We start from the raw sequence: 23,672 nt of genomic DNA, 5'->3' as shown, positions 1-23,672 counted from the left end.
TCCTGATCTCAGGAGGAAAACTTGCATCCTTTCACCATTAAGTGTATTAGCTGTGAATTTTTCATAGTTAACCCTTTATTGGGTTGAAGAAGTTTCCCTCTACTTCCAGTTCATTTAGTGTTTTTATCATTAAAGGGTAGGATTTTGTCACATGCTTTTTCTATTGGTAATCTCTATTGAGATTACCATGTGTTTATTGTCCTGTATTCAATTGATTGACATACTACATTGATTGATTTTTTTAGATGTTAAACCAACCGTGCATTCCTGGCATAAATCCCACATATATAATTCTTTCTATATGTTGCTGGTTTGATTTGCTAGCATTTATTTGAGATAATATACTTTTAAGAGAAAAAAGCAGAATATTAAATTGTATAGAATGATCACAAGAGAATGGGTGTATTTTAAAAAAGAAAAATATTCCCACATTTGATTATCTTTGAGTGGTAGAGTTATGGGTGATTCGTTTTTCTTTGGTAGAGGTCTCGATGTGTTTTATAGTTCGATAATAGACTTTGATAGTCAGGAGGAAAAGTTACCTCTGTGGCTGGACAGAAGGAGTGCTGGTCCTGGTCAGGGTGTGAGGAAAGGGCACTCTGGTACACAGTTGGTAGGAGTTGTGATGGATACAGCTTTTTTGGAGGACCTTTTGGCAAAATGCATCAGGACCCAGCAATTTTGTATTTAGGGATTTGCCATAAGAAATTATTTGGACATCTATGCCAAAATGTGTGATTGCAATGTTGAACAGCCTAAATGTCCATCAGTAGATTACAGTGTGGAATGAATAATACTTGATACTATGTGGGTTTAAAAATTAAATGTTTAGATATGCGAACTTTTAAAACTGTCTAGAGGAATGTGCACAAACTGGGAAGATTGGAGGTCGTCTTCTGATGGCAGGGTTCCTTAGGGAAGCTTTCCCTTTAACTTATCTGTGTTCCAATTCCTACCCCTTTGAGTTCAGGGGTAGGAATTGGCTGAGCATATTTCCTCTGGGGAGGTGATGGAAGATAGTGTTTAGCTCCCCAGGATGGGTGATTTGAAGGGGCAGGTGACAATATCAGCTAAAATTTGTCCTCTGGATGCCCCATCCTGGCCCAGAAGGGCTGGTATCTATGTGGGTAGCAAAGACTTTTTTGCTTTAATTTCAGGTCGCAAATTTCCCTTGCCTTCTGCATGTTAACACAGGCCTTCTCCCTGACATTTGTCTGGGAATAGCATATAGAACCCACCGCCCATTATGGGTAAGGAGAGAATTGCGAGAATGTGACCAGGGCACTGAAACATCTGATATTTGTAGGACCTTATTTTTAGGAAGCATAGATATAGTTTTTCTTTTAACTTAAAAAAAAAGTGTTGTGAAACAATTCCTGCCTGCCAAAGTTCAAAGGTCTTTCCCAACCACCTACTAACCCCCTGGATCAGATTGAATTTTCTCGCCTAGATGCCAGCATTAGCGTTGTTGTCTGAATTGACTCCTCCTGATAGATGTTTTCATTCAGGCAGCCCATGCTGACCTTTTCCAGATGTCCCATCTGCCGTCCTGTTCCTCGGTACTTCATTTCTCTTGTCTTCTCTTTTAGGTACTGCTTCTCCGAGATGGCGCCAGTGTGTGCAGTGGTTGGAGGGATCTTAGCCCAGGAAATCGTGAAGGTAACAGTCTCTATGGCACAGAAGACGTTGATCCACTGCTCACCTTGCAGATGTGCCGAGAGAGAACCCAGGACTGTCTTAGCTGCCTGGTTTCTCTGACTCATCCTTGTTTCGTATCCTTCCCTTTCGCATCCCATCCCATCTTCTCCAGCCCACCCAGGTGGACATTCAGCAAATGACCTCGGAGGGCCTGCTCTCTGCTCAGCCCAGAACTAGATACAGTGCACTTAAGATTCTGTCTGCCCTCCCCTAACTGTATTGATTAGTTATTTGGTGCTTATGATATTGGCCACGTATTTTGCTTCTCATGGCTCTATGAAACGGTCCCGATTAAGAGGAGAACACTGCTGAGGCCCTGAGAAGGGACTCCAAAACCTGTGCTCTTAACCTCTAGAGTTTCTTTCTGTCCATCACCGTGGCATCAAAGCTCCGTCTTGTTAATGCACACACCATAGGACTTACAGAGAGGAGGAGGAAAAGCAATACCAGTGGGGCACGTGTGCTGTGCCCGGTACAGGGTGACCTGTGACCACATTAGGTAGGTATCATTGGCCTTCTCAGAAGGGAGGTATCTAACCCAGGGTTGTGTAACCAGTAACTAGCACATCCTTTTGAATTTCTTTTAGAAGAACATTTGAGTTGCTAAAACTATAGCATATCTCCAAATATATTTTACTTTCTTTGGGGACTTTGGTATTTGCCCAAAGATGCTAAATTTGCCTTTTGCAGGTTCTTGGCTGCTTTAGTGGCCTTACAATGGTGGTTTGTCATTTTCTTTCCTGGGATAGAGTTATGCCTGGTTAAATGATTTTCCAAGTCCATTTACATGTCAAGTTTGAACTTAGGAAGAGGATTTGGAGACCCAGTTCTCACTACTTTGTCTTGGGAGCTGCATGTTTGCTCTGGAGACATTTGACTTAATTTGATAGTCCTGCCATCTTAAGGCTCTTTTTTCCCCTCTTTTCTGATCCTTTTCTCTGGACCAAATTCTTCTTTCCCCAAATGTCATCTTCTATGTCACGGGCAGTAGGGTGAGCACCGAGGAGACATGGAGAGGGAAGAAGAGGAACGTGCGATGGCCAGGCTTGTTTCTGCTTCACCCAGAGTGATGTGAAATTGCAGTTTATGTGCCCAGTCTGAGCAAGTGCTCACCCGAGAGCTATGTTGAGAAGGATTCTGGGGCTGCCTGTTGACAGACTCGGCAGGAAAGAGTGCAGTGATGGAAAAATCCTAATGGGGGAATGGGAACAGAAACATTTTTGTAGCCTTTAATGACAACAATAATAATATCATTTATTGAAATCCCACAGTGTACCACACACAGACTGTTCTTTACAGGGATGCACTCCGTTTATCCTCACCACAGCCCTGTGAGGTAGGAAGTGTAACGCTCCCTGATGTATGAAGGAGGAGGTGGTGGAGCCAGAATTTGAGCCCAGGCGGTCTGGTGTCTGAGCCTGTGCTCTTCACCACTTGGTCGTCATGCCTCAGGTGCTGTCCTTAAGTCTGCTGTCCCCAAGGCTGCTGTCCTGGCACCTGCAGATTCGCTTCTTTACATTCCATTGAGAAGCTACTCCCTGGGTTTTTCATGTGGGGTGGAAATTGGGGGTCAAGGCAGGTGGCCTTGACCCCATTGTTTGCAGTGCCTTCTCGGCCTCCCAGTCCTAACCTCCAGTGTGGCCGTTCCTCGCTGCCTGCTGGGGACAGCTGTTCCCAGCATCTTGTTTCTGTTTGTCCCAGATAGCCAGAGCACTCTGCATTCTTGGTTGCTGGGTGTGTCTGGAATCTCCTCCTACCCCCCATCTGGCTTGGGAAGCACTTTACCTTTTGCCCCGTGTTCACCCCATGCCCTGCTGTCTTATCCCCACGACTCCCCCCTACTTAACACGGTTCTAGCCTTCAGGCAGCTGGCAGTAGGGTCCTGCAAGCTGAGGGCCACGGGCCTCCCCCTTCTCTCTGCGGAGACCAGCTTTCCACTCATAACAAGTAAACACGAGACGATGGAGGACAAATGTAAAAGTCTGTTCCCCTGGAATCATCTTTGTTTCCTTCCTTACATCGTTCCAGACACCCCGTGTTCTGTCCACATCCCCATCACGTCACGCTTCCTCCTCTCCCCACTGTCCACAGTCGGGCTCCCTACCTACTCTAGCAGAGGTGATAATGACAGCAGCCATACCAGGCTCCATGTTAAGTCTCACTGTGTCATCTCCTGTAACTTGGGGACCAGGGTCTAGGAGGTCCAGCTGTGAGCTCTTGGGACCTCCCACCCAGCTGAGTGGTTGGGATCCTCAGATACTGGAAAGGGCCCCCGGCCACCGTGAGTAGCAGCAGCTCCCACTGACTGAGAATTTACCCCATGCTGGGCACATTACAAGCTTGATCGCATTTCATTCTCACCAGAAGCTCTGGTCAGCAGGTGCTATTTATTTGCCATGTCACTTGTGAGCCAGAGGAGCAAACCTGAGTCAGATCCAAGCGCCATGCAGCGGGGCCTCAGAACCCTTAGTATCTAGTACTGTATGTGACAGATGGTACTAGATGTTCAGTGCATTTCCTGAACAAATGGCTGAATAACCACTTACAGTAGGTGTGATTGTCCCCATTTTACAGATGAGGAAATGGATTGGAATTGGCACTAAATGAGAAGAAGTTTAGGATGTTTAGAGCACATTTCTAACCTTGTAAAGGAAGTCCTGCCCTTATGAATGACAACATGGTGCTCCCGGTAACTCTAAACGCTGCTTAGCAGCTTGCTTAGGTGATGATGTCCTCTTAAATGGTAACCCTGTTTGGGTTCAGAACCTCCTAGAAAAGTTACTGACACCTGTGAACCCAGTACACTCAGGCACGCACATGATTCAGCATGGAATTTCAGGGCATCTAAGCCTGTCTTGAAAAGTGCTGTGTCCTTGTGTTAACCCCACAAGACAATCTCCGTTCCCATGGCTGCATTGCATCTCCCCAGCCCTCTGGGTCCCAGCCCCGGCCCGACCCGTGGAAGGCCAGCAGCACAGTCTCCTCACAGACGAGCCGCTTCTGCGGCGCTGTGTGTCCCATCAGGCAATGAAGGCTGCAGCCTAAGACGTGTTGAAATGAGTCACCGCCTCTCTGTTGAAGAGTCAAATAACTGTACTGCCATTTGCCAAGTGGTGCTGCTTCATGCTAGGTACTATTCAAGGTATTTGAGGTACATCATCTCTTTTAATGCCTAGGATAATAGATTTGTTATTTCTGTTTGGCACGGGGAAGGTAAGGTTCAGAGAGGCTAAGTGATCTGTCCAAGGGCACACAGCTAGCAAGGGCAGACATGACCAACACAGATGTCCCCAGATATAGCCAGATAGCCCCTAGGGAGCAAAAGCGACCTCTATTGGGAAACCACTGCCCACACCGCTTATAGAAGACCTGGTTTGGGGTGTTTTTCTTCTTGTTTTTCTCTGTTTTATCCCTTTCGAAGCGCTTGAGCTGAAGCCTCTTCTTGTTTTTCTCCCCAGGCCCTGTCTCAAAGGGACCCTCCTCACAACAACTTCTTCTTTTTTGATGGCATGAAGGGGAATGGGATTGTGGAGTGCCTCGGCCCCAAGTGAACCCCGGACGTGGCAGCCCCAGAGATGCTGACCCTCAGCGTGCCCACACATGTCCCCTGTCCCCTTCCCCCACGAAGGCATCTCCAGGCAAGGGGAGAGTGAGGTCGTTGGACCAGTACAAACCATTTCCTGCAAGCAGCAAGGTTGTGCGGATACGCTCCCTGCAAGCCCCAGCAGCTGCTGAGCACTAAGGGGAGTAAGGGCCGGCTGGCTCCCTTCCCAGCATGCACAGCTGTTTGCCAGCTCCGGAGTGGCGGTCACCTGAGAGCGCCCTCTGACACCCCTCTGTCCTGGTGCTGTCACGGCCTGGCCAGGCCTCTGGGGTACCCTGGGGATGCCTGCCAGGAACCAGCACGCCTGGTTGCTTAGGAGCCTCTCGCCACATTCCTGGACTTATTCCCCACCTGATGTCACACAGAGAGGAGCATGACCTCAGGTGGGAATAAGGCCCAGGCCCGGTGGAACCACAATTCCAAGTCAGACAGGTGACCTGAGAAAGGAAAAAATATGGCAGGCGGAATGTATTTCCTCCAAAGTTTGAGATCCTGAAAAACAACAGGTGGCCTCTGGTGGGCTGTTCTTGAGTTTTAGTTGCGGATTAGTGAGTTCCAGCCTGGATTGTGGAAGAGAGGAAATGTTACCAAGTCCTCTTGGGCATTAGGGCGAGACCTTGCAAGTCGAATATTAGTAGGAAAACTTGTTTTAAAAGGCAAAGGCCAGGGTCCCACCCGCTAGGGATTCTTATCTGTTGGGGCCGAGCTGGGAGGGAGGAGCCTGTCCTTTTGACAGACCCCTATCTCAAGGACCGCTCTGGAGGCTGGTACATTTAAGGGCTGTGTCAGTCCATTTTCCCCCTGAATGGCAGCTGTGTGTTTTTTTACATTTTCTAGATTTCCGTGGTTCTTTAAAAAGGAATGACAGAAATAAAGTTACTTGCTTTGGGATTTGTTTGCTTTTCTTCCACATTTGAAACTTCCTGACTGCGACTGATCCTACCGGTTGCCTTTTTAAACCTGAAGCAATATCACCGGATGCTTTAACATGACTCCAGAATTCCTCCCCTCTAACAACCATTCCTGCTGTTTCTGGATAATCCAGCAAACGTTAAATTGCTCAAATTCTAGAATGTGTAGAAGTTTCTGGTTCTGATCGTTGAATAATTCAGTTAAATAGTGGCTGTTCTCAGTGATGAGAATTACAATAATAATAGAAAAGGAGTAAAACATGATACTGGCACTACCTCTGTTTATACCCTGTGTACCAGGCATCGTGCAGTGTGAAAGGGGAGGGGACGACAGCCACATTTTAAATTTAAGTGGCACTTAAGCAATGTGCCCCAGTCTCTCAGCTGGTAAGGGTCAGAGCTGTCCTTGGAACACCGAGTTTGTCTTGACTCGGTAGTCCAACTATGCTCCTCCTTGATGTAAAATTGAAATTGTGTGAGGTTTGGGCTTGGCCAGTTTAATGAATAAATCAGCTCCTTTCCTATTTCAATCCTGCTGCACAACGTGAAAAGGAACTGGTCTGGGAAGCAGAACTTAATTCCCCACCCTCCTTCAGGGTCACCTCTGCCCCCGCCTTAGGTGAGGCTAGGGCTGCGTTTCTGGACAGGCCCCTTTCTAGTTCCCATTAGTGTCAAGTCAGAGGCACCAAGGTCAGCGGTTTTATTGATGCATGAATCTCACACTGCCTTTGAAATGTGGAGCTAATTATACCCTTTACTTTGCAATGTGGGGCCTTGGTCACAAGGGGGAGCAGGCGGGTCTGAATGGATGAAAACAAAATTGTCATTGGGAGAATCTTCTCTGAGGCTTTTCAAACTTTTCCACCCTGAACCTCTCATGGCAGAGATTGAGTCATCCACAGAGGAGCCCTCGGGAATCAGGGAGTGGTACTGGAAGCTGCCAGCCCCAGGCAAAAAATGTCTTTATTCTCATTTCTTCAAATTTCATATTCTCCCATATTATGTGTCAGTATTATCATAAAAATGGATTTCTCTAAGTCTCCGGGAAGTGCACAGTGATTGTCCTGTAGCTTCTAGTCGCTCCAGGAGATATGTAACCCACATGGGAAGGAGATTCGACTCTGAAGATGACATACTTTTGGGGTGCTGGAGTTAACAAATGAAAGGCTGGCTTTGGGGTGGCCAGCTTTTTCCACTCCATAGGCCACTTCTGTTGTCTTTGGTTTGTGCAATAGCCAGACTCCGTTAAGTGCTTAATAATGTGTTGAAGCCTTCAGAACATTCTAGTGGAACAGGTGCTACTCAAAAAGAAGAAAAGTAATACATGCAAAGGTAAAAAAAATTACACCACAATAACAAGCTCGGTTCCGTTATAGCCCACATCTGTGATTTCCCTTAGCAGTGCAGACCCTTTTTGTCAGTTTGCTGCATTTCTTTTATAAATACAAATATTGAGATATGTCCTATTTGCCCCTTTACAGGTGGGGAAATGGAAGGTTAGGTTATAGTTGTCCAGTCAAAAGAGTTTAATAATAATAATAGCTAACGTGTTCACACTACCTGCCTGGAATTTTTCAAAATGCTTGTACTTCCACTAAATTGGTTGAATCCTCAAAGTAGCCCATGGGGGTCCATACTGTTGTGACCATATTGCAGTCAAGGAAACGGCTTCACCCAAGAGGTAAGGGTTGAGATGTGGGCTGACAGTAAAGGCTTCTGTGCCGGACACGTAAACATTCATTTAGTGGCACCGCTTCTGATGACCTTGGTAAGGGCAAGGAGACTCGGGCTTTGCCCTCACAAGGTCCTTAGACCTAGGAGACCCCACTGGACACCACCAGTCAGGCCCCGGCGCTGAGGGGAGACTTCAGCTGGGTCCAGAGGGGCAGGTGGGTTTTGTTTTTAAGCTCGTCGTAAAGCCTTCAAGTGATAGCCCAGCATAAGAGTAAAAAGATTTCCCCCACACTGCGTCATATGGCCTGTCAGCTCGATGTTGGCCACATAGGAGCAGCTAAACTCAGGATTTCGGAGAGAAACATGAGATGCTTTTTGTGTAATGTGTATCCACTTTCATATCTACCCCAGAGGTCACCTCTCGCAGCCACTGAGAGTGAACCCTTCCAGGCTGTCAGGTTCAAACCCACACTACCTCTTAGCTATATGGGCAAGTGACTTCTGTACTTCAGTTACCCCATCTCAGATGGAGTAACAAGTAGTACATTCCTCTGATAGGTGAAAATTAAATGAATTAATATGTTCTTTGAGTAGAAACTCCTCAATGTCAGCTGCTACCATGTTTCCCCAAAAATAAGACCGGGTCTTATACTAATTTTTGCTCCAAAAGACACATTAGGGCTTATGTTCAGATGATGCCATCCTGAAAAATCATGCTAGGGTTTATTTTCCGGTTACGTCTTATTTTCGGGAAAACATGGTATTGTGCATATTTGTAAATAACTTTCTACAACTTGCTTTTTCTCACTATGTCTTAGAGACTGCCAGTGCATCACTCATCAAATTCCAAAACCACAGATGAGCCATAAACCATTTAATCAGTCTGTTGTTGAGTGATACTGAGCCTGTTTCCTTTGTACATACTTGGGAAAGACACCCAAAGCCAAATGCTCAGGTTACAGTAAGTGCATTTGAGATGGTGATTCCACAGGCTATAGGGTGGTAGCACCAGACCTTTCCTTTGTTGTTTGGATAGAAAGTACATGTGTGTAGTACAGAACTGAAAGGTTTACAAAGATAATGCAGTTGCATTTTTTAAGGAAGGGCAAATTTATAAACAATGAAAAGGAAATCTTCCCTTTCCAGCAGCAACCATTGCAGGGTGAGAGTATTTGGACGTGGGTGAAGTGTGCCGGGTCAAGTTTGGAGTTAGCTTGCTGGAGATTGCGCAGTTTGCAAGTGGCAATGGTTTAGCTGAGGGCCTCCTTGCCAGGTCCTCTGAACCTCTGCCAGGTTGCAGGACCGCTTGGCACCTTGATTCCAAGGGAAAAGGCCCCATAGACCAGTTAGGTGTTCCTTTCCCTCTGAACAAGAGATCCCTCCTTTGTTTTTCTAGGAGCCCTTTGGACTGGGCTAACAAAATGTGGCCTCTAGCTTTGACTGTCCCTGGGTCTCCGCTTTTCATCTAACCTGGATGGTGGCATGGGGTTCCCCACTTTCAGTCCTAAAAAATGATAGGTTTGGTTCTATTCAAAAGAAGATACAGAAGTTCTGTTTCTTGTGTGTGGGGGGGTAAGTTTCTAACAGACAAAATAATTCTAGACAAAACACAACAAAAAAATGCTACCAAAAAACAGCTACTGGAAGGCCCTAGAGAGTGAACAAAGGCAGGTGGATTTGGAGGGGAGTTGAAAGTTGCAAGAAGAGCCCAGCACAGGGTGAGTTTTCTGGTGCTTGCATGTTTTGTTTTTCCCTACCATGTTAGCCTGAGGCAGCGTGCCAGGCCACTAAAACTCAGGTAGGAAACCAGCTGTCTTACTGGCCTGAAGAACCAGAGGACAGAGCCAGGTTAACCACAGCTCCTGGAAAAGAGCACCAGTGAAGGGAAACCCCAAGGTACGTGTATAAACTCTTGCTGACCATCGGACTATGAATGTGTGTGGCAGACTCAGCAGGACAGAAGTGAACTGGATTTGAGCTGTCACCCACTGCAGCAGTTTCTAACAAATATCCCCTAAAAAACAGTCCATCCTTTGGAGGATATAACAGAATCCAGAATGTCTACACCATAACCTTCATAATAGCCAGGATACAATCCAAAATTACCTAATATACATGGAATCAGGGAAATGTGACCCATTCTGAAAGGAGAAGACAAGATAATCGAGAACCCAAGTGTTGGAATTAACAGACAAGGATTTTACCTCATTGAGGTAAATATACGTGTGATGTGAAAAATAGGAAGTCTCAGCAGAGAAATAGAAAATGTTAAAGAATTGAAAGGACGTTCTGGAACTGAAAAATATAATGCGTGCAATTTTAAAACTCACTGATAGACCTAATGTAATAGCATGAAGATGATGGAGAAATTGTGGGAACTGGCAGTGGGTTAATAGAAATTATCCAGTCTATAAAGGAAAAACTATTTTAAATAACGAGAGCTTGTGGGACACCGTCAGGAGGTCTGATAATATGTTGCATTGGAGTCCCAGAAAGGAAGGAGAGAGAATGGGGAAAAAAATGTTTGAGTAAATAATGGCCCAAAACTGAAATTTGGTGAAAGATGTAAGTTTACAGACTTGAAAAGCTCAGTGACTCCCAAACAGGATAAATATGAAGAAAACGGGGCCTGGACATACTATAGTCAGTATGAAAATCAAAAATGAAGAAAAATTTGAAAGCAGCCTGACAAAAACACATTACAAACAGCACTATGATTCAAATGATCCTAGATTTCTCCTCAGAAATGATGGAGGCCAGGAGACAGTGAAACATCTTTAAAATGCTGAAAGCAAACAGTCAATCCCAGAATTCTATAACCAGTGAAAATCGGTATTTTCAGATAAAAGAAAACTAAGAGAATTTGTCTGCAGCAAAAATACACTATGAGAAATGCTAATAAAATTCTTCAGGCTTATGGGAAATTGTCACAGGAGAAACTTGGGACTTCAGGACGCATTGAAGAGCACTGGAATTGGTGAATACCGTAGATGGGGAAATTCTTTTCAGAGACTTTTCCTCTTAATTTCTTTGAAATACATGACTAAAGCAAAAGTTCTGACATTGTCTTGTGGAGTTTGCCATGGGTGTAGACGTAATCCATATGACAACTATAGCATAGAATGATGGGTGTGGAGAGGCTTGGGGGACCCGAGCAGTGGCAGTTACAATAATAAATCGATAGACCTAATCCAGCTATATGGATAATTCCATGAACTGTTACTGGAAAGGGGAGGTGCCTGGACAGACAGCTGCGTGTGTGACTATGCCACCACCCACCCTTGGGCCGGCGCACCAGTACTTAAGCATGAAGAAACATACAATAATTAAACACCCAGGTACCCAGTCGTCATTTTGCCACTTGCTTTTTTGACATCCTGTTATTTGTTTATTCACATGGATAGGGTTCTAGTTCATTCGAGTTAACTGCTGTCGAGTTTTCTGTTGTATGACAAGCACTCAATTTACCCTTTTGACTGCTAGTGGATACTTAGATGGTTGGTTTTGTGTGTTGCCAATTCTCGGACACCTGTGCACATCCACTTATAAGGGAGATACCCAGGATGGCTGTTGCTGGCATAGGTATGTTCAACCTCAGCTTGACGGGGTTTTGCCAAATGCCTCTCCAAAGTGATGGTTCCCTTAACCTGGCCCTGGCCTTTTAAAAGGGCCACTTCCCCTGAACTTCCTCTTTTTCAGTGGACAGAAGGAAGGGGCAGAGCTGGGATTTGAACCCCCGTCTGCCTATTTGGGAGGAGACACAAGCAAAGCATTTGGCCAGTTGCCCTGATTTCAGGAAGGTAATGGTGGGAGCCCCCTTGTTACATTTATTCAACACCAGCTCTTTAAGCCAGGCGCAGTGTGCTAGGCCTTAGGACAGCTACGTACCGTTTCCCTGAAAATAAGACCTAGCCGGACAATCAGCTCTAATGCATCTTTTGGTGCAAAAATTAATATAAGGCCCGGTCTTATATTATGTAAGACCGGGTCTTACAGTAAAATAATACCAGGTCTTTTATATTAAGAGCTGATTGTCCAGCTAGGTCTTATTTTCGAGGAAGCACGGTAGGTAAAGCCTAGCTCGAGGTGCTCTCCCAGATGTCACCTCATGCCTCCCTGAGGACAGGGTCAAGGTCCATCTCATTACTGGCACATTCCTCAAGAGTCCTCAAGGTGGTGCTTCTGCATGTAAGTTACAGGCCATTCATACTTTATCCAGTTGGGGGAAAAAATGAGAATGAAGCACCAGAACGCCCACCCTCATGGGGTTTTGCTTTGAATGGGCGTTCAGTAAGGATGCATGACGGCTGGCCACACGCAGTCAGTGGCTCCTCAGCCTTCCTTTAGGAACAGCTGCAGACACCCAGGTGTGCCCCCTGGACCCAGACGGGTCAGGATGCTCTGACCAGGCCACGCAGCGGGAAAGGAGAACCGAAATAATATCCACTGTTCCAATCTGATTTTATTGAAAAGGAAACATACAAAAATCATGTACAAAAAAAATTAACCAAACATGTACAGAAAATTCATTCCGGTATCTACAGCAGCGCATATACAGTATTTTACAGGCTGGGCCATCCCTCCCCGCTCCCAGACTCCTCCCTCTTCTGAGATTCCCTCCCTCCCTGACTCCCCATCTTCCCCCCAGCGCTTCGCCCTGGGGACTAAGGCTGGGGCGGTTTCCACCAAAATATCCCACCCCCCAAATGAATGCCAGTGGTCACACGTGCTCTCTCTAAACCTATGCAATGGGATTGATGGGGGCAGGGGGTGGTCACGGGCAGAGCACAGGATTCACAGTCTGGGCCCCTCCTGGCCACCCCCAGATGAAGGTGAGGCAGGCATACCCACCACCCGCCGGCTGGCTCAGGGGAGATGGCTGGGCACTGGGCTGGGGCAGCCATCAGACGCACCCCATTCTCTGGCTCCAGGAGGCTAGTGGTCACGTTTGGCTCATTTGTTCTTCACGGGCCCCCTCCCCAGGAGGAGGGGGGGAAGCACCAGGGGCCTGATGAGGCCAGGCCCAAAGTGAAGGAGCACTGGGAGGGAGACTCTCCCAGTGTCCCCCCTGCAGCTGGAACGGGCAGCCAGCACCAGCAGCCTTTCCTGAGATGGTGGTGGGCGGCAGAGGCGGGTGGCTCAGTCCCCACCCCCTCGGTCACCGCCGCCTTCAGACGCTGAGTCCGAGTCCGTCAGCCCTCTCTCTCCTGGCTTCTCAGCCAGGGACCCAGGAGTCCACATCTCCATCAGTGCACCCCAGGCTAGGCCGGGGCTGGGTCTGGAGTGGCTGCCCTGGCCCGCCCCTGGGACAGGCAGGGCTGGTAGTCCAGTATGCTACATGGTGCAGAAAATGTCCCCCGCGCTGGCCAGGGCGTCAGGAGGTGGGAGGGTCCTGCCCCCCAAGTCCCTGACGTCCACCGTGCGGGTGCAGGCACCTAATTGGGCTCCATCTCGGGGGCTCCACGGCCCCTGGGTAAGGGCAGTAGTCCCATGATCAGATTGTACAGGACCCTCCAGGGCGAGGGGCGGTGTCGCTGCTGCTCCTCTTGTCTCTAGGGAAAGAGAAGAGAAAGGAAGTCAGAGCAGGCTTGTGACAGGCACATCGGTGGTCAGCTCCAAAGGCAGTGAGGAGCGAGGCATGGTCCTAAGAGTGAGCTACACCCTCAACCAACCCTCTGAAGTAGGTGCTCTTATTGCTAATGGGGTCTAAATCCCAGTTCCTCTGCCCACCGAGGCCAATGACACCTCAGAGGAGGACAGAGTCCTCAGTGCATATTAGCTGTGATCTATCTCATCTCTGGTTTCTAGATGAGAAAGTCACCCAGTCAAAGTCACATGGGGCTGATGGCTAGGGCTGGATTGCAGACCATCCTGCCCTTCCCTAAGAGGCTGACGAGACAGAAAGAAGGGAGCAAGGAGCCCATAGTCTCAGTGATTCTAGAACAATCTGTGGAAGGAGGAGAATGGGAACAGTTCACCATCTGCGCTGAGGCTGCACAGATGTATGTCTACACAAAGTTAACCCCGGCCTTCTCTCCAGTGGCAAGATGAAACCTTGGGGTGGCCTCTAGGACCCTCTCAGCTCCAAAGTGCTAGGAAAGCAGGCACAAAGAAAGCTAAACTCAAGAAGACTCGCACCAGTGAAAATGAAAGGTAAGGTGTAGCACTCTCCCAGCCCCACACTGAGTGCATGGTCAGGCTCTGTGCTTATTTAATAAGAGGGGGTCCACCTAATCTATCCCCAAGATGGGAATGACAAACCCATCTTACAGATGAGAACAAGGTGGGAAAAACCATCCTAATGATCCTACTCAGTGCCTGGGGTGGTTGCCTGGTACCAGCCCCTGCCTACTCATCACTCCCCACCAACTCTTGCAGCCAGGAGGAGCAAAGGGGACCCATCAGATTGGCATAAGTTAAAAAGTCTGCCATCGTTACACTGTTTCTGGGTACCACCTGGCACAGCCACCTTGGTGAACAAGCCAACAATCATCTAGTCAGGCTGAGGGGCAGGCAGACCACCCAGGTATCTATTTTGGGAACACACAGGAGTGCACACTCAAGATGTGCATTATTTGGAAAAGCCAAACAGAAAAAGCCAACAAATAAAATTTGAGACATTTTTTAAATCCTAAAGATCCATCAATGAGAAAAATGAACATGGGTACTGTATGTTGACCCGATAGAATGCTATGTGGCAGTGAAAATGAATAAACCAAAGCTCCTCTGCCCATATGGATGAATCTCAAGCATAAACTGAGGGGGTCACGTTTGGAGAGGAACATACACTGTTTCATGTATGCAGCGCCCAAAACGCCCCACAGGCCTAAGCATTGTTTGGCCTGGCAAATATGGAGTAAAAGAAGCAACACCTGCAGAAGAATGGAACAGGCCAACTTGAGAGGTTTCCTTGGGAAGAGGGAACAGGAGGGAGTCAGAGAGAACAAGGGGCTTCACAACATCCGGTTTTTGTTTTTCTTTGAATAAGCAAGCAGTGTGGGTGTCATGTTCAGCTTGGACAGAGCTGGGCGGTGGGTGCCCTGATGTTTGTTATTCTCTATTCTCTGCTGGCGGCTTCAAATATTTTGTTTTAATCAGAGGCGGAGCTGTGGGTTTGGGGGCCGGGCCTTCCTCGGGGCGGGGCTCCAAGCCCCGCCCCCGGCCGGCCCGGGAAGCAGTGTGGCGCGCTGCGGGCCGCGCGGGCGGGCGCGGTCGCGCCGCCGCTGCTGACTCACCAGCTATAAATAGCCCGGGATATATGAGCTGCACTGCCGAGCGCCGCCCTCAGTCCCCGCGGCCGCGGGCCCGGGCGCGCCGCATCGCTCAAGGTAGCCCCAGCCCCGGCCCTCGCCCGAGCCTGGGCCGCGCCAGCGCGGGCCCTTCGGCTGCTCGGCGGCCACGCCGCCCCTCCCACCTGCCTGTCCCCGGCGCGACCCCGCCGCGCAGGGCAGCAGCTGCCGCACATCTGGCGGGGCCGCCCGCAGCCCCCTCCCCGGCGGGAAGTCCCACCTGCCGTCTACCCCTCCCCCAGCACTCACCCGCCGCTCGTACAGTGCGTCGAGGTCGTCCGCCATTCGCCGCAGCTGGGCCCCGATCTCTCGGGCCCACTGCTCCTCCTCCCCCCGGACTCCCGGGGCTGCGTGGGTGGGGCCGCCCGCCAGGGCACCCGGGGCGCTGGGCACCGGCGATTCCAGGTGCTGTTCCGCGGGTGAGAGTGACGGCTGAGGACCTGGGAAAAGCCGAGGGGTGTGGTCAGCACCATGACCCCTCTAAGGCCCTGAGGTGTCCCCAAGGGACCAGTTGGCCAGGGCCTGCTTCTCCCTTTTCCAGCCGCCTGATTTCTCTGTTCCCGGTCTCATTTCTAGCGATTCCGTTTTCCCCTCTTAGAGCCAGATTTGTCAGCTCCTACTCCCCAGGCACCAGAAAGGTAGAGGTCCTGGGGTGGCCTTTCTGGGGTCACCTGTCTAGCCAGCTACCAGCCCACTACCCGTTAGTATGAAGGGCCTTCCTCTTATCTGACCTAAGTACCTCTATTCCATAACGGGGCCAAATTTTGCCTGCCCCATTTAACAGATGGAGAAACTGAGGCCCACCCTAAAGAAGTGGCCCAAGGTCACACAGGGATACAACCACTGACTACACCCAGAGTCACAAGCCTCAGGTCTCCTGCCCTCTCTTGTCCAACCACAGTGAAGCCACACCCCCGGATGTGGCAGGGGCCTGGAGACCAGAAGGCCAGACTGGCTGCCTCAGGGCACGGGCCTGGGGGGGCTGGGATGCGGGAGATGCCTTCCTGCCCCACCCCCTTCTGAGCGCCTCTGACGTCTCTTCCTCCCTCTGGTCACCCCAGGTCCTAGCCTAAGAGATCCCTAAGGCCGAAAATCAGACCCCAATTTCCACACCTGGACTCTGGTCTTGAAATCGGGTCCCTTCTTGCCCGACTGCCAGGGAACTGAGCCAAGGAAGTTTACTCTCTGAGCTTTCCTGGGCTCCAGGGACGGGGTGGGGCTGGAGAGGGAAACCGGGACAGTCTCCCTGCCACCGAGTGTGCTGGCTGGGATGGGGCTACCGGGCACCACAGGGTTAACGGCCCATCAGGCAGGGGGACCTTTAACCCTTCCCTCCCCAAGACTCACCCCCCCAACTTTCCCAACATAATGGCCCCTCCCCCATCGTTCCTCCTCCCGGACTGCGCAGAGGGCCGGCCCTGGCCAAAGAGACGAAGATAAAGGCGAAAGACCACCCTCGACCCTCCCCAAAGTCCTGAAGTGACCGCCCTCCCGCACTCCCCACACTCTCTCCTACTACAATCCTCAACGGAGCTCAAGGGACCCAGACTAGGGGAGAGGGGCTGGGAAACAGCTGTTGCCCCAGGCCCGGAAAAGGCCCTGGGCAGCAACTCGAGGACTGCAGTCAGATTCCAGGAGGGACTTCCCGCTTGGCCTCCCCCACCCCCAGCCTCCCACTCCGTCTTCCTGCTTCTTGCAACACAAAGACCACACTGGCCACACCCTCCCTGTGGCCCGGCCGGCTCGCCACCTCCCCCCACCCGCTCCCACTTCGCCAGTTCCTCTGTCTCTCTCGCTCCTGGCTCCCATCATCCCTGGTGTGGGGCAGCACTTACCGTCGGGGCGCGGGCCTCGGGGCCGGCTGCGGGGACCCCCAGGCCAGCGGGGGCCCCCCAGGGTGGAGGTGACGGTGGGCGGGGCCGTGGGGGCGCAGAGGTAGGCAGCTGGCAACAGGGCAGGGGCGGCGGGGGCAGCGGGCAGGCCTGGCTCGCAGAGGCCGCAGGACACAGCCGAGGGCACCAGGCGGCTGAGTGGGAAGGGGCGCGGGCCGTCGCGGGCCAGGCCCTCTACGGGCTCCGGGGAGCTGCCCTCCTGGCGTGCTCGGGCCATGGCGCTCCCTGGGGCCTGCGGGACAGGAGAGGGGTGCTGTCAGCCAGCAAGTGCAAGGGGCACCACGGCCCCACAACATACACACCTTACGGTGACCCCCTCTCGCACACAGCGATGAGCACACCTGGGGGCAGTGATGGCAACCACCATAGCACACAAGGGCCCAAATGGAGGGGACTGTGGATGCCTAATATGGCCACACAAGACACACACCCACCTAGGGCTGCACATGGTGATGGGCACACATGAGGGTCAGGGAGGCACAGGACGGCTCGCTCTCACAGCAAGTACAAGGGCTCACACAGGACCCAGGGGTTTGTCAGGTGTCTGTGTGTCTAAGGGTGACAGCCCCACAACACAAACTCACCCATCCAGGGGCTCACACAGGACATGGACTGGTGGGGTTAACTTCTGGGACACAGTGATGGGCACACACGGAGGGCAGCCAGGCACTGTGACGGCTCCCTCAACACACACGAGGACACATGCAAGACCCAAATGGGTAAGACTTGAGGGTGTGTGTGAAGCGTACACAACACACGCATAAGGACTCAGGCAGGTCTGGCCAGCCTGACCTCCCACCTCATCTCCCATTTGCACAGAAATACTGAGATGGTCCCAGTGTCAGACCCTGCTACTCAGTACGCAGGACACACACACACACACACACACACACACACACAGACCAAAACGTGGACATACTCATAAACCATGGGAAGAGCTATATACACAATGCATACTGTCTTGCACAACCCATCCCCTCCATCCACACATATACAAACTGTCAAAATCTCACACGCTGACCCACTGTTGATATGCACAGACACACACACAATGCAGCAAACACAAGCACAGACAGAAACACACTAAATAGGCACTGCCACACTTCTCAAATATGCCCCTCCCCCCACACACACCCAAGAGATAAGGCGTACACACCTCAGGACTCATGCACATATCAACACAAAACAGACATCCCAGACACACACCCACTTGTCACCAACTCTCAGACCCCAGGATACATGTAAATCAGGCATACACAGACACATGTCATCGGACCCAGAAGCATTACCACACATGCCGGCAACAACACACAGACACAACAGTAGAACAGCAGTCGTCAACCCATCCTCCTCCCCCAACCTCAAAACACCATCACCAACTGTCAGCCCCGGACACACACACCAGCTAACTCTAAACCCACACAGCCCTGGCAGCACGCACACCTAAAGCACCCACAGAAAACACTGGTCTCACGTGACTGACATAAACACTACACACACGCAGCCCACATGACACACATGAGCCAGCCGATCGTGGAGACAAGCCCCTCAGACCCAACACACACACACACACACACACACACACACACACACACAGGCTCAGACACAGCCCCATGCAAGAGGCTGCCAGCAACACCCACTGACAGTACTGCACAGACCCTACAGAGACGCGGTCCTCAATTCCAGACACCGATGCCAGACACACAAGCCAAACACAGACGGAAACACCCCCCACCACACACACACATACATACACCAGGCAGAACTCACACAGACACCTGGACAGAAAAACAGACATGGGCATTCAGCAGACACCATCACAAACGCTTAGCTGAGACACATGCCCTGGAGATATAGTCAGAGACAGTCCACACAGGCAAGACACACAAGCACACAAACACAGCACATCGTGCAAGACACACATATAAACACACAAACACAGCTCACTCAAGCAACACACAAACACATAACAACCACACACTAGCACATGCAGGCAACACAGACCCACAGAATCACCGCCAAAGAGCACACTCTTGACAACTCTCACAGAGAACACACACACAGGTACACCACACATAAACAGAGCCCCCACCCTTCAAGCAGGGCAGACACAGACAGCACCCCATACAAATACACAGAGGGACTCACGCACACCCCAACGGGCCACAGCCCCAACATTCCCCTGGACGGACACCACCACTCCCTGCGGACCCCAGCACAAACTCGGAGCCAGACACACGCACACACCCAGGCGAGACACCTGCAGATCCACAACCCCGCACACGCGCGCTCCCACGGCGGGGCCAGACACCCCCCCTGCGCTGTCACAGCCCCCCCACCCCGCCGCCGCCACGTGCGCCCGCCCCGCCCGCCAGGCGAGAGCGGGGCCAATAACCGGCTGTTGCTGGGGCGCAGCCCCCGCCCGCAGGAGCCGCAGACTACGCGGCCCGCAAGCCGCCCCCTGTCGCCGCCCCCAGCGGGCGCGCGCCTGGGGTGTGGCCGCCCCTCCTTGCCGTACCCCCCCCGCCCCTCCCGGACTGCGGGGGCCGGGGCAGTCGGGGTCGACTCACTTCCCCGGGGCCGCACTGGCCGCCAGGGGGCGCTGCCGAGCCCGCACCCCATTGTTTGTAAACAAACCCGCCAGACCGCTGAGGCACCTGCGCTCCCGGACCCTTAGTGCCTCTAGCCCAGAGACCCCAGCCCAGGGTCCTTCATGAAGGTAGAGGGCGGGGAGAGAGGGAGGCATGAAGTGAGGATGCAGCGCGCCCCCATTGCTCTCCGCGTGTACTCCCGCCACCTCCTCCAGGGAGCCCACCCGGCCTGGCCAATCGCGGCCGGCGGGGACTCGGGGTGCGCACACTCACCCCGGGGGCATGAACACGCCGGAGGGGGTGGTGATAGGGGGCGGGCGGCTTCCTTCAGGAGGACGCGCCCGCCGAGCGCCGCACGCTGCGGCGACTGCTGCTGCTGCTCTAACTGCAGTGGCTGCTGCTGTCGCTGTGGCTGCTGCTGCTGCTCGGCCCGCAGGCGCGTCCGCGTCGTGGCCGCCGCTGCTGATTTTGTGGCTGCAACCGCCAAGCGCCCGCTCGCATGTGGCTCGCGCCGCGTCTCAGGCCGCCCGGCGGATCCTGGGCCCGCTCGGCTGCGGCCCCGCCCCGCCCCGCCCCGCCCCCGCCCAGCGGGTCCCACGCCCCGCCCCCGAGTGACGCCACGGCCCCGCCCCCCTCCTTGGACAAGTCGGGACTTGCTGGCGCTCGCCGCGCCCCCTACCTCAGTGCGGGGGGTTTCCCTGCAGCCTGGGCGGGGCGGGGCCTGGCCCGGGGCGACACAGGACAGCCGGACACATACACTGACACACTGACACACTGACTGGGACCCACAGACACACATCCCTGGAGCGCAGTATACAAAGTCACGTGTTGACAGGGCCACGGGGTCAAACCAACGCACAGACACACGGCCACAGTCACACAAATACAAACCTTGAACCGGGGCGAGGACACACTCACATACACACACCCCCAGGCACAAACACATAAACTGACTCACTGACACCGTTGCTGGAACACGCAGACTGACCCAGTGAGAGGGACACACACAGATGCACAGACACCCACGCTGATGAGCCCATGCAGACCCCAAAACTCAGAGTTTGAATTCATGACATTCCCACTGAGCAGGTACACACACACAGAGACACCTGTCACAGGGATACCTGGACACACAGCTTGATCTAGATGACACTCCCACAGGGACACCCACTAACACAGCCACATCAGTTCACAGCTGACAGTAAAACTGCCAGAAGTTGACTCTCACAGACATAGATCAAGTCAGACATAAAAGAAACACACAGTTCACAAAGTCACACCTGTGACAGGTACCTGCTAACTGTCACACTCCGGAGGAGGCACACCTGGTCACACTTGCCACAAATCTGATGGGGGACCCAGGGCCAGAAGGAAGCCCCGGCACCTGGCATGGACATGCCCGGGCAGCCCCTGCACTGACTCTCACTGTCTCGTGGGTTTCACTTCCTTTTCCTTTCTCAGTTTCTCATTGTCACTACCACACCAGCTCTGACTTAGTGACCCATCGTTTCTTCTCTTAGTGCCCTGGGGCTCTGTCTGACCTGCACCTTCCATTTCTTCTATGTCACACCCCCAACCAAACCAAGTCACCAGAGGATGAGTCACCTCTGAGTGCCAGCACTGGGCTGCTCAAGAAGGAATGCCAGTCTTGAGCAATGGTGGGCTTGTCCAGACTCTCAAACTCGGCTCCCTCCAGTACCAGATCCTTAGACCTCACCTGAAATCTCCCTACTTTAAATATTGGAGATTAATGAATTCAACTCCCTCCCTCCTTCCCTCATTCACTCATTCATTCATTCATTCCCCCTCCCTTCTTTTCTTCCTTCTAGTGTTTTTCAAATTGTGTGTTGTGAGCAAATCATGGATTGTAAAATCATTTTCATGGATCTTATTTTTTTATTTATTGAGATATATTTACACACAATAAAACTTATTCTTTTTAGGTCTATAGTTTGGCAAGGTGTGACAATTGTAGACTATTGTAAACCACCAAAATCAAAATTCAAAACATTTCTTTTACCCTGAATACTTCCCTGTGTCCCTTTATTGTCAGCTCCTTCTAACTGCAATTTTGGTGGCTCTTGACCAGACTTAGAAAAAAAATACAAAATAGAAAATCATTTTTAAAAATCATAAAGGCAAAGGAAAATGTTGTTTTCTGAAAAATTTGCTATGTAGTTCACAGATATCAGGACACACACACAAAAAAACCCCACGTATTTCTGACTTTAAAGACCGAGTGTAAAGGTGTTTAAGAAATGCCACTTTAGACATTTATTAAATGAGATCATGCATGGAAGTCATTGAGTGCAGTGTTTGACATGTAGTAGGCACCTAATAAATGTTAGCATTTATCACTCGTATAACTAGTTATTGTCAGTGTTTGCTCTATGCCTGGCAGTGATGAAGTTGGGAGAGAGGCAGGCCCCAGCCCTGGGCTAGCTCACTGTCCAGCCTGTAGCCCTCACTCACCAATCCATGCCCTCAAGCTGCCATTTTAGGACTGGACACCAGGAGGCCAGATGTGTTAGAATGATTTTCTGAGAAGAAAGTGAATGTGAAGGACAGGAGGACTCTAGCTTGGTGGGTAGGGGTGTCAGAGAGCAGGAGAGGGCCAAGAGTCTACCAGGCCATAAGCACTGTCAGCGGTCAAGATCCTTCCCATTATTTAGTCCAGATCCTGTTCCAAATTATGGCATCCTATCTTTCCAAACCAGACCCAGAGCTGTGGCCCATCCTCCTCAAAGCCTGCAGGCAGAGTTCACCAAAGAGGGTTCTGGGTCTAGATGACCTGAGTTAGAATCCCCTAGCTCTGCTGCCTACTGGCTGTGTGACCTTGGACAAGTGGTCATGTCTCTGTGCCTCAATTTCCCCCTCATCTGTGAGTTTGGCCAGTAAAGGGCCCTATCTCATAGGATTTTGTAGAGTGAGAAGGTCAATAAAAATAAAGCACTAAGGCCTGGTGGGTACTTAATACATGTTATTTAGCATTACTACTACCAGTGTGGGGGGGGTCTACTGACTCTCTGAAAATCCAAACAAGGACTTTAAGTTAAGACCCCCAGGTTGGGGCAGGAGTTTCAAAACCGTGGCCCGCGGGCCAGCCACTAGTGTGTTTCCCTTCCTTGAACTTCACAGTTTCTCATTTTGAATATTAATGCCTCTCAAAGGGACATTCAGCACAGTGAAGTGATAAAACACCCCGACTCTGGAGCCAGGCTACCTGGGTTCAAACGATGACCTTGAGCAAGTAGCTTCCCTACTCTGTGCCTCAGTTTCCTCATCTGTGCAAAGGGGATCACCATAGGACCCAAAATTAAAAGTGGAGATTAAATGAGTGCATATTTGTAAGTCACTTAGAGCAGCATCCGGCAGAAGTAGGCTCCGTGTGAAGTGCTGGTTAAAGAAATAAATGTCCCAGCTAGTTTACTGCAGACCCACAACCTTCCCCAATCTCTTGTTTGCTATTCTCGGGAAGTAGGTTCGTCAGCATGGCCAGAGGGAGTTGGGAAGGACTTAACTTTTCACTGCAGGGCTTCAGTTCTGGCTTTTCGCGCTGGTGGTGATGGTGGTGGGGGCGGGATACTGGGTGCCCTCGGTGCAACCGGCCTCCCAGGCCTAGAGGCTGAACCGGAGCCGGTGGGGGTTGGGCGGGGGCGCCGGCGTCCGCAGGGTCCGAGAGGCCGGCGCGTGTGAAGGTTACCGCTCCCCGGCGGGGCGGGGGCCGCGCGCTGTTGCTGGGGTCTGCGGGGCCTGCCTGCGCCCGCGCCCCCCCTCCTTCCCGGCCAGCCAGTGAGCGGTACCCGCCGCCGTTGCCAGGGGAAACTCGCCGCCCCGTTACCCAGCAACAAGCCTGGCCCAACCAGGCGCGAGGACCCCCCAGGCCCCGCCCGCCGCTGCCCACCGCGTGCCCAATGCCAGGCGGGCAGAGCCGGCCCGGCTCCCGGAGACGGCGAGCGCGCTCATTGGCCGCCGCCGCGCCCGCCCGCCCGCCCGGATCTAGGGGAGCCCTC

General features: G+C 51.6%; 2 protein-coding genes across 4 annotated transcripts in view; one reads left to right on the top strand and one right to left on the bottom strand.

The window, feature by feature from the left end:
* The window catches only part of SAE1 (SUMO1 activating enzyme subunit 1), a 66,031-nt gene extending 59,838 nt beyond the window's left edge, over positions 1–6,193 (top strand). Inside the window, exons 8-9 of the mRNA XM_019752593.3 lie at positions 1,590–1,659; positions 5,157–6,193. Of these exons, the coding sequence (XP_019608152.1) occupies positions 1,590–1,659; positions 5,157–5,249 (163 nt within the window). The 3' untranslated portion in view covers positions 5,250–6,193. The remainder of the gene's footprint in view (positions 1–1,589; positions 1,660–5,156) is intronic.
* Positions 6,194–12,329: 6,136 nt separating this feature from the next.
* On the bottom strand, positions 12,330–20,179 carry BBC3 (BCL2 binding component 3). Of its 3 annotated transcripts, none has more exons than XM_019752674.2 (4): positions 19,933–20,179; positions 17,012–17,300; positions 15,426–15,616; positions 12,330–13,439 (listed from the first exon to the last, which is right to left on the bottom strand). In XM_019752674.2, the coding sequence occupies exons 2-4, from the start codon at positions 17,283–17,285 to the stop codon at positions 13,323–13,325; spliced, it is 582 nt and encodes a 193-aa protein (XP_019608233.1). In that variant the 5' UTR covers positions 17,286–17,300; positions 19,933–20,179; the 3' UTR covers positions 12,330–13,322. The 3 variants fall into 3 exon arrangements, with proteins under 3 accessions (XP_019608233.1, XP_019608234.1, XP_074172300.1); XM_019752675.3 differs by lacking the exon at positions 19,933–20,179 and adding an exon at positions 19,316–19,438; XM_074316199.2 differs by lacking the exon at positions 19,933–20,179 and adding an exon at positions 17,653–19,298.
* Between the last annotated feature and the right edge of the window lie 3,493 nt (positions 20,180–23,672).

Source organism: Rhinolophus sinicus, chromosome 8 (genome assembly GCF_057876585.1).
Source record: "Rhinolophus sinicus isolate RSI-liver-muscle chromosome 8, RSI-T2T, whole genome shotgun sequence".
NCBI lineage: Eukaryota > Metazoa > Chordata > Mammalia > Chiroptera > Rhinolophidae > Rhinolophus > Rhinolophus sinicus.
This window is presented reverse-complemented; position numbering and strand designations above follow the sequence as displayed.